This window comes from Lepus europaeus, chromosome 5, assembly GCF_033115175.1.
Source record: "Lepus europaeus isolate LE1 chromosome 5, mLepTim1.pri, whole genome shotgun sequence".
NCBI classification, from domain to species: Eukaryota; Metazoa; Chordata; class Mammalia; order Lagomorpha; family Leporidae; genus Lepus; species Lepus europaeus.
In genome coordinates, this window is record NC_084831.1 from 85,277,278 (window position 1) to 85,290,201 (window position 12,924).

Here is a 12,924-nt window from a genome sequence, read left to right on the forward strand (position 1 = left end):
AAATGGCCACAGTATTACGGATATGTCGGAATGCCGGATCTTGCGGTTTTTCTTTTTCTGAGGTACATTCTTTCCTGAAAATCACGTTGGGCCCTTGGCCTACGGTTCACTCTGCAGTTTAGTAAAGGGTTATCCTGGCGTAACCGCTTTCTCAGGCGCCGCGATGCAGAGGCCGCCGCCTGACTCGTGCGCAAGCGCAAGCGCGCAGCAGCCGGTCCACGGCGCCGAGGGTTGCAGAGCGCGCGTGCGCCGGCAGAAGCGGCGAGGCGGGAAGTGCCGCGCAGGCGCGTTTGGCCAGCTCGCTAGGTTGGGAGCTCTTGGAGGCGGCGACCCAGCCACCTGGGAGCCCTAGAAGTCGAACTCCCTTAAACCGTGAGTTTCCGACTGTTTGTTCCACGGCGCGGGATTGTGAGGGATTAGAAACGAATTCCGGGCCGTACCTTCGGTTTTGTCGCAGTGCTGCTCCGCGGCGGAGCCCTCCGACCTGCGGCGGGAAAGTCGCGCGCCTGCGCACTAAGCGTCCCGTTCGGTCTCGCGTCGGGTGGGGGGGGGGGGGGCTTCGCCCGGCGCTCGCGGCCCTCCGCCCGCGCCCGCTGAGGAAGCCATTCATTGCCCCTTCCCCTCCTCCGTCCGGCGCTCGCGGCTAGTATCTCCTCTGTTCTCCACCAGCTTGCGCGGCGCCCTGAACGAGTGTCCGGGCGCTCCGTTTCAGGGGTCACACGATGTGCCCCTCCGTTGTCTTGCTCGGGACAAACCGTCCCGCGGCTCACGCACGCCCCCTCCCCCACGGCCCCGCTGCCCGGGCCCGCGGCTGCTCGGGCTCCCCCGACTGGAAACGCTGCCTCCGACCCCTGCTGGCGTTCCTGGACGGGGACCCTAGGAATGGTCACGGTTGGTTGGTTGGGGATTTGGACCTAGGGCGCGTTTTGAAGTGCCTGCTTCAGTGAGTGATTTCTTCACCCTCTCCAGTGCTCTCCCTGCGGCCATGACCCCCTAGCCGGCACCTTGGCATCCCACTTGGTTGGTGATGGAGGCGACATTGGAGATTCAGATGGAGCAGCCAATGGCCTTTTCTTCCTCCTGTGACCGGCTTCAGGCTGATGGCTCGTTAAAAAAACGTGAGCAGAATTTTAAACTGCCAGGTATGTGTAATTCCAGTGACATACAGTTCCCAAAATGTGCGAGCAGCCATTTGTATCTTCTGTTGCTTTTGGAAAAAATCACATTGACTCTTAAAAGTGAGTTGTATGTTGATCGAGGAGCATTTTACGAATCAGCAAAAGCTTCATAAGATATCTAGAGTTAGATTGCATTTGAGCAGGTTTGGGGTCCAACCGTACCATTATACAGTCTGTCTAATACTAAATACTAAATACTGCTAACTTGAGTAAGACGTCAGAAGCCTGTTGATGCCCGGATGAGAATTTCTCTTCTACACCTGTTTGCCAGTCTCTCACCATATTGCATTAAGCTTGGTTGGAAACAACACTGAAGGGACCCTCACGGAAGAATTCCAAAGCAGAATTCAGTGGCAAAAATAAATATAACAGTAACAAAGCACTACATGTCAGTGAACTTCATGAAGTGTTGTTTGACCATACCAAAGACCTTGAGGAGAGGCTCCAACAGCACTGTGTTTTGTACACTAAAATCTATACTTTCATTCCTGCTCCAGCACAGTATATAGTACATGGTGGACATTTAACAAATATTTGTTAAATAGTGGAGTGTCTAGTTCTATTCTTTTTCTCATAAAGGTGTCTAAACCTTTTCCATCTTGATCTTAAGTGAATTTAGTGCTTGTCCAAAAGATGTTAACTTTGACCTTTTATTCATGATACATACTTTACACACTACAAATAGATTGTAACCCCAGCCTTGAAAAATATATTGCATACTTTTCTTTCTTCCTAAAAACTAAACTCATCTTTGGTATCAAAATGGGTACCCTTCTAGGTCTCCCTGTGTTTGGTCATGAGAGTCACTGTTACGCCCATATCTACAGTTAAAACTCAGTGTTGTCTTAATTTTATGCCTTGTATTTGCTCCCCTATCTAGTCACCCAGCTTTATCTTCCTTCTGTTTAATATGTATGGCATTACATCTCACCATTCCCATTTCTAGCACACTAATTCATTTTTACACTTTGTTCCTAAATTATAATGAAGTTTCCTGCTTAAACTGTTGGCTTTCACTTCTGTTCATCCTCCAGTTCATCTTGTACACTCCTACTAAAATAATCTTAAAATACATGGCTTTCATGAATGTGGTCCCTGTTCCTTCCTTATCAGTTATTGGATACGTAATCCAATCTAGTAATACAGTAATGTGTTGTTTAACATTCCATGTTTTCTTAAGTTCCCTTTAATTAAGTAGAATGTGTGGACAAATCTGACTTGTTTTAGCATTATGTTCAGGAGAATCCAACTCAGGATATTCTGAAAATTTGTTAGGAAATAAAGAATGGAGTGAATTTTATTCCAAATATAAAAAGTTTTGTCGCTTTTACATAACACATTGGACATTATAAATAGTACCAATTGTAATTTATAAAACATGCCAAAATGTCATTCGTGTGGTTCTTTTTATTTATTTATTTTTATTTTTTGATAGGCTGAGTGGACAGTGAGAGAGACAGAGAGAAAGGTCTTCCTTTGCCGTTGGTTCACTCTCCAGTGGCCGCCGCAGCCAGTGCGCTGCAGCCGGCGCACCGTGCTGATCCAAAGGCAGGAGCCAGGTGCTTCTCCTGGTCTCCCATGGGGTGCAGGGCCCAAGCACTTGGGCCATCCTCCACTGTACTCGCGGGCCACAGCAGAGAGCTGGCCTGGAAGAGGGGCAACCGGGACAGAATCCGGCTCCCTGACCGGGACTAGAACCTGGTGTGCCGGCGCCGCTAGGCGGAGGATTAGCCTGTTGAGCCATGGTGCCGGCCTCATGTGGTTCTTTTTAAGAATGACCCTTAGTAAAAGCTAAGGTTATATGAAAAGCGTAACTTCAGTAAGGAGTAAAGTTGATGAGGTCCAGGCACATAACTGTCTCATGATCTACTTTGACTGACTTTCTCAATTAGATCAAAAGACAGTCATGTGCCTGGACCTCATCAACTTTACTCCTTACTGAAGTCATGTTTTTTATTGGATAGTGGAATTTTTATCTATCTATCTATCTATCTATCTATCTATCTATATCTTTGCATTCCTGGTAGCTAGCAATGTCGAGTATAGTGAATGCTTGAAAATATTTGAATGACAAATATAATACAAGGATATAAAGTTAAATTCTTAGTGTATTAGATGATTAGCTTAGCCCATTGATTTGGAATACTTGTCACATTTTGCAAATTTTTCAAATTATATATACTTTTATTGAAGAAAATTAGGAAGTATAGCAAGCCAAAATAAGGAAATGTTATCTAACTGTTTAAATTTTGCCAGTGTTAACATTTTGTTTTGTATTGTGTATCCATATGGAGATAAAAAAATTAAATTGAAATTGGTATCAATTTGTTTCTAGTCCATTTTTTGTTAAACATACCTTCAAACATTTCTTGTAAGTACTCTACAACTTAAGTTCCATTACCTAATATGCTATAATTTATTTGACTTGTCTTATTGGCCCTCTACCTCAGTTTGCATTTTTTTCTATTAAGAAAAATGCTGCAGTGCACAAAGTATCTGGCATAGTATTAGGTCAAATATTTATTCTTGTTTCAGCGAGCTTTTCCCCCCATATGTATCTGCAATATGCCAAGCATACTGAGAAAAATCTTTTCAATGAAAAAATAAGCATAAACTACTTATAAACAATATATACATATATATTACTTATATATGAGTATATATATTTATAAATATATGTAATAGTAATGCATAATATATATATTATTTACATATATGTGTGTGTGTGTGTATATATATATATATACTTGTATACTGAGTGTCTCCTTTGTACTGTATATTGTATGGATGCCCTTAACTTTTGCTTCTGAAATGTATTATAGGTACCATCTTGGATTTCCTGGAAAAAATCTGGTTTATACTTGCTATTATAATGTAATTATTAGCACTCCCTTTCCTCAAGAGTATCGCAGTTGGGGTTAAATTATATGAGAAATCTTCAGAAAGTTCATGAGACATGCACATTATCTTTTAATTCCACTTTAACACAAATTTTTTCAATTTTTTAATTATTTTAACCATTGAATCATTTAACTTTTTAAGAATTTTTTTTTTTTTTTTTTAAAGTAGAGTGACACATCTTTGATCCACTGGTTTACTCCCCAAATGGCTGCAAAGGCTGGGCTGGGCTGGGCCAGGCCAAAGCCAGGAGTCTAGAACTACATCCAAGTCTCCCTCATGGGTGGCCCAAATTTGGGCCCAAATGCTTGGGCCATCATCTACTGTTTTCCCAGAATCTTTAGCCTGAAGTTGGATCAGACATGGAGCAGCGGGACTCCAGTCAGTGCTCTGATAGGGAGTATGGGATGCCATGACAAGGAAGCAGAAGTACAAAGGCTGTGAGATAGGAGAGTGCTCAGCATTCAAGAATAGCCAGGAGGCAGGAGGGACCAAAGCTGTGGTGCAGTGGGTTTAGCTGGCACTGTGGCACTAGGCTTCGGTGTGGCCCAGTCCTAGTTGTTGTGGCCATTTGGGGAGTAAACCAAAAGATGGAAGATCTGACTCGTGGCTAGAAGGAGAAAGTGATGAGAGTAAAGTCAGTGATATGAAGTGACTTTTATATGGAGTCAGATGGGAAACCATTAGAGGGCTTGAGCAAAATATGTGACTATATATATATAGTGACTTAGCTTTAATAGGATAATTGTGGCTGCTTTATTGCAAATGTAAGCAGGGGGTATAGCTAAGGAAGTTGTTGGTATAATAAACCCAACTTGGATGTATTACATAGCAGAAAACAGCATTTACTTAAAATTTCAGAGCAGAAGCCTAGATTTTTGTGAGTATGGTATGGGCATTTATATAGTTTGGTTTGGTTTGGTTTGGTTTTTTAGCACATCAGAGACTTCAGGGTCTTCTCTCAATCTTCAAAGTCTGTATTCATTTGTCTCTGTCTTTAGGATTTTCCATCTTTTGATATGAAAACCCTCTTCTTTTTACTCTGACCTTGCACTTCAGAATCTGAGGAATATTGCATTGTCTTTGTTGCCAGGAAATTTTATTGCTTAATCATGTCGCAGCTGTTCCATGGTGACAGGTAACCTTAATATGAAAATTTTTGAGTTCGTAAAGAAGTAAGTTTACATGTTTACTCGCATGGTTTGTGCATTATAACATTTTTTTTTTTAAGATTTATTTATTTGAAAGAGTTACAGAGAAAGAGAGAGAGCTTCAATCCAATGATTCACTCCCCAGATGGCCGCAATGGCCGGAGCTGCGCCGATCCGAAGCCAGGAGCCAGGAACTTCTTCCAGGTCTCCCATGCAGGTGCAGGGGCCCAAGGTCTTGAGCCATCTTCTACTGCTTTCCCAGGCCATAGTAGAGAACTGGATTGGAAGAGTAGTAGCCAGGTCTCAAACCAGCGCCCGTATGGGATGCCAGCACCGCAGGCGGTGGCTTTCCCTGCTATGCCACTGCACCAGCCCCGTTTATAGCATTTTCTTATTACGTATGTTTTCTTTCTTGTGATTTCTACCAGTTAACCAATATCTACTAATAACTGCAAACTCATGCTTATGCAAAAGGAAGTTCCAAAGTGTTGAACTCATAGGAGAACATAGACTATGTTGTACTTGGAAGGTAAAGTTCATCTGATCCAGTACCTTTGTTGTATAAATGGAGAAACCAAAGTCTCGTGTATGACAGGAGTTGAATCCAGATGTTTAGATTCCAGGTTTCCTCTGTATATCAATGCTGTCCAATAGAAGTTTCCCTGATAATGAAAATGTTCCTGTACTGTCACATGTAGTTAATACAACTGAGGAAAACAATTTTTAATTCTATTTAATTGTAACTAACAAATAGCAACATGAAACTCTTGGACAGCAAGACTGTTATCAATAGAAAGCTTTCAGTATTATTACTCACATAAATATACATACAAACACTTGGATACATTTAATAATAAACACTACAAATAGTGCTACAACATTTCCTCATGGGGCAGGCATGATGGTATTTGGGACCCCAGTATCCCCTATCAGAGTACCCAGGATTGAGTCCTGGCTGTTCACTTCCAATCCAGCTTCCTGTAATGCCCCTGGGAGGTAACAGATGATGGTTCAGGTCCCTGAGCCCCTGCCACCCATGTGGGTGACCCAGATGGGGTTCCAGACTCCTGGCTTCAGTGTGGCCCAGCCTCAGCTGTTGGGGCATTGGGGATCTCTCCTGTCTCTCTGCCTTTCAAGTGAATAAATAAAATTTCTTGAAGTGTTATCATTTTTAAACCCCCGAAAATCACCATTATTTTATGTTCACATCAGAAATGCTTCCAGTTAGAGTATGTCACCATGTTTTCTTATCACTCAGAATTTTTTTGCACCAAAATAAACTTAAGAGTTAAGTGAATGCTCTGATTTTCTTAAGTCACTGACACCTATTCTCAGTTTTGATGTTGACAGTTATAAAATGCATCCCAACTCCAGGGTTGGTATAATTGTCTTAGAACCGAAGAAATGGGATACCAAATACAACATACTATTTTAATACCTATTTATGGTACTTTTCCTTAGACACTATGGAATTTGAAGCTGACTGGAATTGATACTCATTAGGAAAGATTGTAATTAACTATGGTAACTGTGACTATTAGAAAGTTGTTTTGGCTTCCAGAGTAAAGTACTATTGTAGTTGGTAAGTAAGGTAGCTGATAACTGTCTTTGGCTTCATTCTGCGGTGATTTCTAAACTTACTTTTTACAGCTCTCAATGCCCATAATGATAGCAGTGATTCATTTATTCAACAAATGTGTCAGGCACTGTTCCAACTAGGAGCTGAGAATACTATGGTGAATTATATAAAAAGGGAACCTGTGTGGCTGGAGCTTATGTTCTAATAGGGAGGAGACAGGCAGTAAACAAATAAATCAGTGGAATAACAGTGAACAGGGTAATGGAGGGAATGGAAGGAAAGCTAATTTAAATAGGGTATCAGAGGAGACTGACACTTGAGCTAGCCCATAGCTCCAACAGTGTGAACTGTCACTGTCATTTATTTAATATATACTGTGTGCCAGTTGTGTAAAAAGCTTTAACACATAGATAGTCCCTGGCATACGATGCTTTGACTTAAAATTTTCCAGCTTTATGATTTTTGGCTTTATGTTAGTATGAAAGTGATATGTGTTCAGTAGAAACTGTAGTTTGAATTTTGATCTTTTTCTAGGCTAGTGATAGGCAATATGATACTCTCTTGGGATGCTATGCAGTGCATCGAGCTGCAGCTCCCAGTTGCCAGGAGGCCACACAAATAAACAGCTGATACTGTATAGGATGTGTGGGGAATGTCCAGCCCACAAGCTGCCTGCAAAATCATCTGGTCTAGCCTTGCCAAGGCAGCTACAGGCAGAACTTGAAATTCTATAAATCTATAGCAGGCTAATTTGTAAGTTAATGATTTTGTATGGCTCCTAGATGATGTTGTAAATATACAAGTGGTCCATGGCAGAAAAAGGTTCCCCACCTTCACTTTACAATGTACTTTGTTGATAAGCTGTGATGTATTAAATGCATTTTCAGTGTAAGACACTTTCAGTTCACAGTGGACTCATCAGAACATAACCTCAGTGTACATCAAGAGGCATCTGTACTTATGGTATTTAATCCTTAAAATATTGCCAGTGGCATTGGCACCATTATTACTTCTTTTCTGTAGATGGAGAAACTAAAGTTCAGAGAAGCTGTGTGCACAAGGAGGGTCATGCTGGCTAATAAATACTGGAGCCTGAATTCTAACACCCCCCCCCCAACCCCACTCTACCCACTCCTAACTGATACACGTAATTGCTGTGTTACATTGCCTCTTGTGTTGAATTCCATGAAAGTCTTTGTCCCGTATACCTGTGAAATATGACATGGAAAGTTTGGGGTAATTTCACTTCTTCCCATGTCCACAGATGGGTAAATACAGAAGAAATGACATTGGACCATGTCTTTTTGGCCTATTGTTTAGTCTCTAGCTCAAAATAATTTCTCCTCCCCTTTAATCCCAACCTCTCTTTAAAAGTTTCCAGTGGCTTTTGTTTGTATTCTCTGCCCTTCCCTTCCCCAGCTGTGTTGTATTTCATTCTCTCCTTGCCCTCCTCCATTCCCTAATCATGTATTTCTTTTTCCATTTCTGTGTCTTTACACACATACATAGCTCCTTCCTAAACTGTCTTCCACTTTTGCTACTTGGTGAATACTGCAGAACACAGCTTAACTCTGACCTGAAACCTTCTGGTACTTTCAGAAGTGTTTGTTCTCTGCCTCCACCCCTTCTTTTTAGTCAAGTATGTGTTCTATTACAGTTACCATTGCATTCTATTACCATTACTATTGCATTAAGGGTGATAATGGCTGTCTTTACTAGACTGAGCTCCTAGAGAACAGTGGCATACCACTTTTGTTCATTTTTTAAATATGTCCATTGATGAGCGTTTTTCAAAAGTGTATTAAATGAATGAGTCTGTAGGCAGCAGCAGTACTTCTGTGAAATTGGGTAAATGATTTAACTCCCCCGAGAAAGGGTTTCTTTATCTGAAAAATCAGGATAATAATTCCTGTTCTGCTAAATCACAGTAATTGAAGAACTGAAAAGATAATGCATGTAAGAGTGCTTTGAAAATGTCCTATCTGTTACACTTTGTGGCATATTATAACTTTTTTTTTTTTTTTTTTAATTTGACAGGCAGAGTTAGTGAGAGAGAGACAGAGAGAAAGGTCTTCCTTCCGCGGGTTCACCCCCCACATGGCCACTGCAGCTGGTGCACTGTGCCGATCCAAAGCCAGGAGCCAGGTGCTTCCTCCTGGTCTCCCATGTGGGTGCAGGGGCCCAAGCGCTTGGGCCATCCTCCACTGCCTTCCCAGGCCACAGCAGAGAGCTGGACTGGAAGAGGAGCACCCAGGACTAGAACCTGGCACCCATATGGGATGCCAGCACTGCAGGTGGAGGATTAACCAAGTGAGCCACAGTGCCGGCCCCGGCATATTGTAACTTAAAATAGCTTGGCCTAAATATGGTAATAAAAATCTTGAGCCTTTATATAGTTCTGTTTTGTATCCAGTAGTTTATTAGATATATTACTACCTCCCATTGTTTTAACTATGTATATTTTTGTAAAGAGCTGATACTGATTTAAAAGTAGCAGTTTACCTGAACTTCAGTAGACCTCTGAATTCAGTACATAAGACATTTCCAAGCCTGTAAGATTTTTTTTTTATCCTTGGGGGAGAGTTTTCAAGAACATGGTATTGCATCTGCCATGCCTTCTAGTGATCACAGCACAAATTGTTTAGTTATTTTAATTTATGTTCTTCATTGTACTGTATTTTATGTAGTAACAATGTATATTAATATAAATTCAGTGTAGTAGAAATTTGGTGTATTTGGTTCTGGGGCTGTCATTTTTGTTTCTTCAAGAAGTATGTATGGTCTGGCATTGTGGTATACCAAGTTAAGCCTCCACCTGTGACACTGGTATCCCATATGGGCCCCGGTTTGTGTCCTGGCTGCTCCACTTCTGATCTAGCTTCCTGCTAATGAGTTTGGAAAAGCAGTAGAAAGATGGCCCAAATCCTTGTACTTCTGCCACCCACATGGGAGACCCAGATGAAGCTCCTTGTTTCTGGCGTCAGCCTGGTCTAGCCCTGGCTAATGTAACCAGCTGGGGAGTGAACCAGCAGATGGAAGCGCTCTCTCTCTCTCTCTCTTGCTCTCGCCCTCTCTGTCTCTCCTTTTCTCTATGTAACTCTGTCTTTCAAATAAATAAAGAAAGAAAAAAGTATAAATTATAACAACTTTTTAGCGTTTTAGTTATAATTTTGAGATTTATTAAAACTTTTCATTTGTAGTACTCATCTTAAAGTTTATCTCTTTGAGGTTTTTTAATTTAAGCTATAAAAAAACTCTCCTTGATTGTAACCATAAATTTTTGTTTCCTTGATAGCTGTTAAAAAGGATATTGAGAAGCTTTATGAAGCTGTTCCACAACTTGGCAATGTGTTTAAGATTAAGGACAAAATTGGAGAAGGTAATTTGGGGGTAAACTTTCTTATCTTTGTAAGTTCTTTTCCCTTTTCCTTGAGCAATTTTGATTTTCATTATTTTTAAATTTAAAAATATATTGCTTTTTAAATATTATGACCATGATTATATTACTAATTATGATGATAGATTTTCTTTTTTTCCTCCTGGGAAGAATGAAAATGTAACTGATATTTACAGTAAAATGAACATCCCTGTTTTAATCTAATACCATTAAAATTTCTTTGGTATATTTTAGCATTTTTTCGTTAACATCTTAAAAACCAAATACTGAAAAACTTAATTGTTTTTATAGGCACTTTCAGCTCTGTTTATTTGGCCACAGCACAGTTACAAGTGGGACCTGAAGAAAAAATTGCTCTGAAACACTTAATTCCAACAAGTCATCCTATAAGAATTGCTGCTGAACTTCAGTGTCTAACAGTGGCTGGGTAGGCAATTTAAAGACATTTTAATTGTACTGACCATCTGACTTGCAATATTTTAAAGTAGTTGAATAGGGCTGATGAGATTGTACATTAATTAAGCTTATTTTTTTAGTTAGTGATTTAGCTAGTGATTTACTAGCACTTTTTTCAAACCTTGCAAAGATTAATTAAATTTATATTCTTTTAGAGTGGATTTCCTTTGAGCTCAGTTTGGCTTCCTGTTCTTTCACCACTTAGTTAATATTCCTGCCAAATCATAAACTTTGGTATCCATGTTTATATTTTTTTAATGTGGTAATCGCATATTTCACATCTACCTAACTTTTGATGACCTCATCTCATATTTTGATTAGAACAACAGAATTACCTCTCTGATAAATCATTCCTATCAACATATGGACACAATCTAATATCTAGTGGCTTCTGAACTTTCCTCTCTCTTCCAGTTGCTCCATTATTTGCTCTCTTTTACTCTTCCTCAGTTACTATTCTGCATTTCCATATGACTTATGGTAATGATTTCCTAAAGGATGTATCTAGTCTAAGGTCTTTTAACTGCAGATATTTCCAAATGGATGCCTGATAAATATTTCAAACCTAATGTGCCAAAAATGCAAAAATTTTTTTAAGAAAATACTATTTTATAAATACTAAATACTATTTCTTGACTTTTCTAAATACTGTTTATTTGAAAGGCAGAGAAATATCTTCCACTCACTGGTTCACTCGTCAAGTGCCTGTAACAGCCATGGGTGGGCCAGGCCACGCCAGCAGCCTGGAACTCAATAATCTCACAGATGGATGACAGGGACCCAGCTACTTGACCCATCACCTGCTGCCTCACTACCTTAATCCAAGGCTAGACTACTACTCTTGCCTGTGTCTTTTGTGCCCCCTTATCCTATCTTCATACAGTCATCAGAGTGAGCTTTATATTCTGTAACATAATTTAGACAATGTGAGTTCTGCCACCTAAAATTTTTCTGTGGTTTCCTAATATAGTTTAAGGGAAAAAAGCCATTCCTTTATCATGCCGGTCTTCCCAACTCTCTTCCCTGTGCTCCAATTTCTTTAGTTCCTCCAATTTATCTTAAGAGCTTACTTTCTTTAAGGCCACTCACTCCCAAACTCTTTCTCCATACAAGAAGAACTCTCTGGTCTTCCAATGCTGTTATCTCTCATTTCTGCTGTAGGCAAGAGTGACATTGTTTCAAAGATGCCTTGGATTAAATTTGATTCTCCTGTATTGATGGGTGTGTGTGTGTGTAGGAACTTTAGGCTTTTTCTAAGTCCCGTACTGTAGTCCATTATTTGTCATCTTATTTGTCCATTGTTCTACTAGATAGTAAGTTCTCTGAGGACAGACATTGTATAATTTTACTCATCATTGCATCCCCCATGTCTAACATAGTGTCTGGCAAATAATAGTGCCCACTAAATTCTTATTAAATCAATGAAAGAATGAGCCTGTTTCTTTGATTCCCCCTTCTATTTACCATAGAAGACAAGATGGCCTTTCTAAGGCATGATTACATCCATTCTAGTCCTCTGAATAAGGGCAGTCCTTTCTCTGTACTTTGTGTGTCTCTACCCCTTTTTCTTTTCTCTGCATTTCAAAAATGTGCATGCTAAAAACGTCTTCCTCTGGTCTTGCAATGCAGTTGGCAAATTGTCTTTGTGCTCTGCTTTGAACACTGTCCTGGTTGCTTTCCTTAACTCCTAGTTTGCTTCTTTCTTTCCACTTAATTGCTTTTAGAAAAATTACTAGTTTCCCTGTCAGTCCAAAAGCCTTTACTCAGTCATTATTCTCTGACCTCCATGTTGGGGGCTCCTTTCCAGCTCCTTACTTTGTTATCCTTCCTTAATTTTACTTTTCACCATGAAACTTTTTCCAAAACTCACTTTCTCTTCTCTCTGTTTATCTTCACAGCTTTGGATATTGCTTCTTTGTAAGTTTTCTCACTTGACTTCCCAGTAAAGATTTAGTCCTGGGGGCCAGCATTGTGATCTAGCCAATTAAGCCACCACCTGCAGTGTTGGCATCCTATATGGGTGCCCATTTGTACTTCCAATCTGGCTCCCTGCTAATGGCCTGGGAAAGCAGTAAAAGATGGCCCAAGTGCTTGGGCCTCTGCCTCCCATGTGGGAGACCCAGAAAAATCTCCCTGCTCCTGGCTTTAACCTGGCCCAGCCTTGGCCGTGTGGCTATCTGGGGAGTGAACCAGCAAATGGAAGATCTCTGTCTCTCCTTTTCTCTCTTTGTCTTTCAAATAAATAAATAAAATATTAAGAAAAAA

General features: G+C 40.4%; 1 protein-coding gene across 1 annotated transcript in view; it reads left to right on the forward strand.

The window, feature by feature from the left end:
• Positions 1-257: 257 nt before the first annotated feature.
• CDC7 (cell division cycle 7) overlaps positions 258-12,924 on the forward strand; it is a 30,345-nt gene continuing 17,678 nt past the window's right edge. Inside the window, exons 1-4 of the mRNA XM_062191724.1 lie at positions 258-372; positions 970-1,142; positions 10,102-10,185; positions 10,495-10,630. Of these exons, the coding sequence (XP_062047708.1) occupies positions 1,028-1,142; positions 10,102-10,185; positions 10,495-10,630 (335 nt within the window). The 5' untranslated portion in view covers positions 258-372; positions 970-1,027. The remainder of the gene's footprint in view (positions 373-969; positions 1,143-10,101; positions 10,186-10,494; positions 10,631-12,924) is intronic.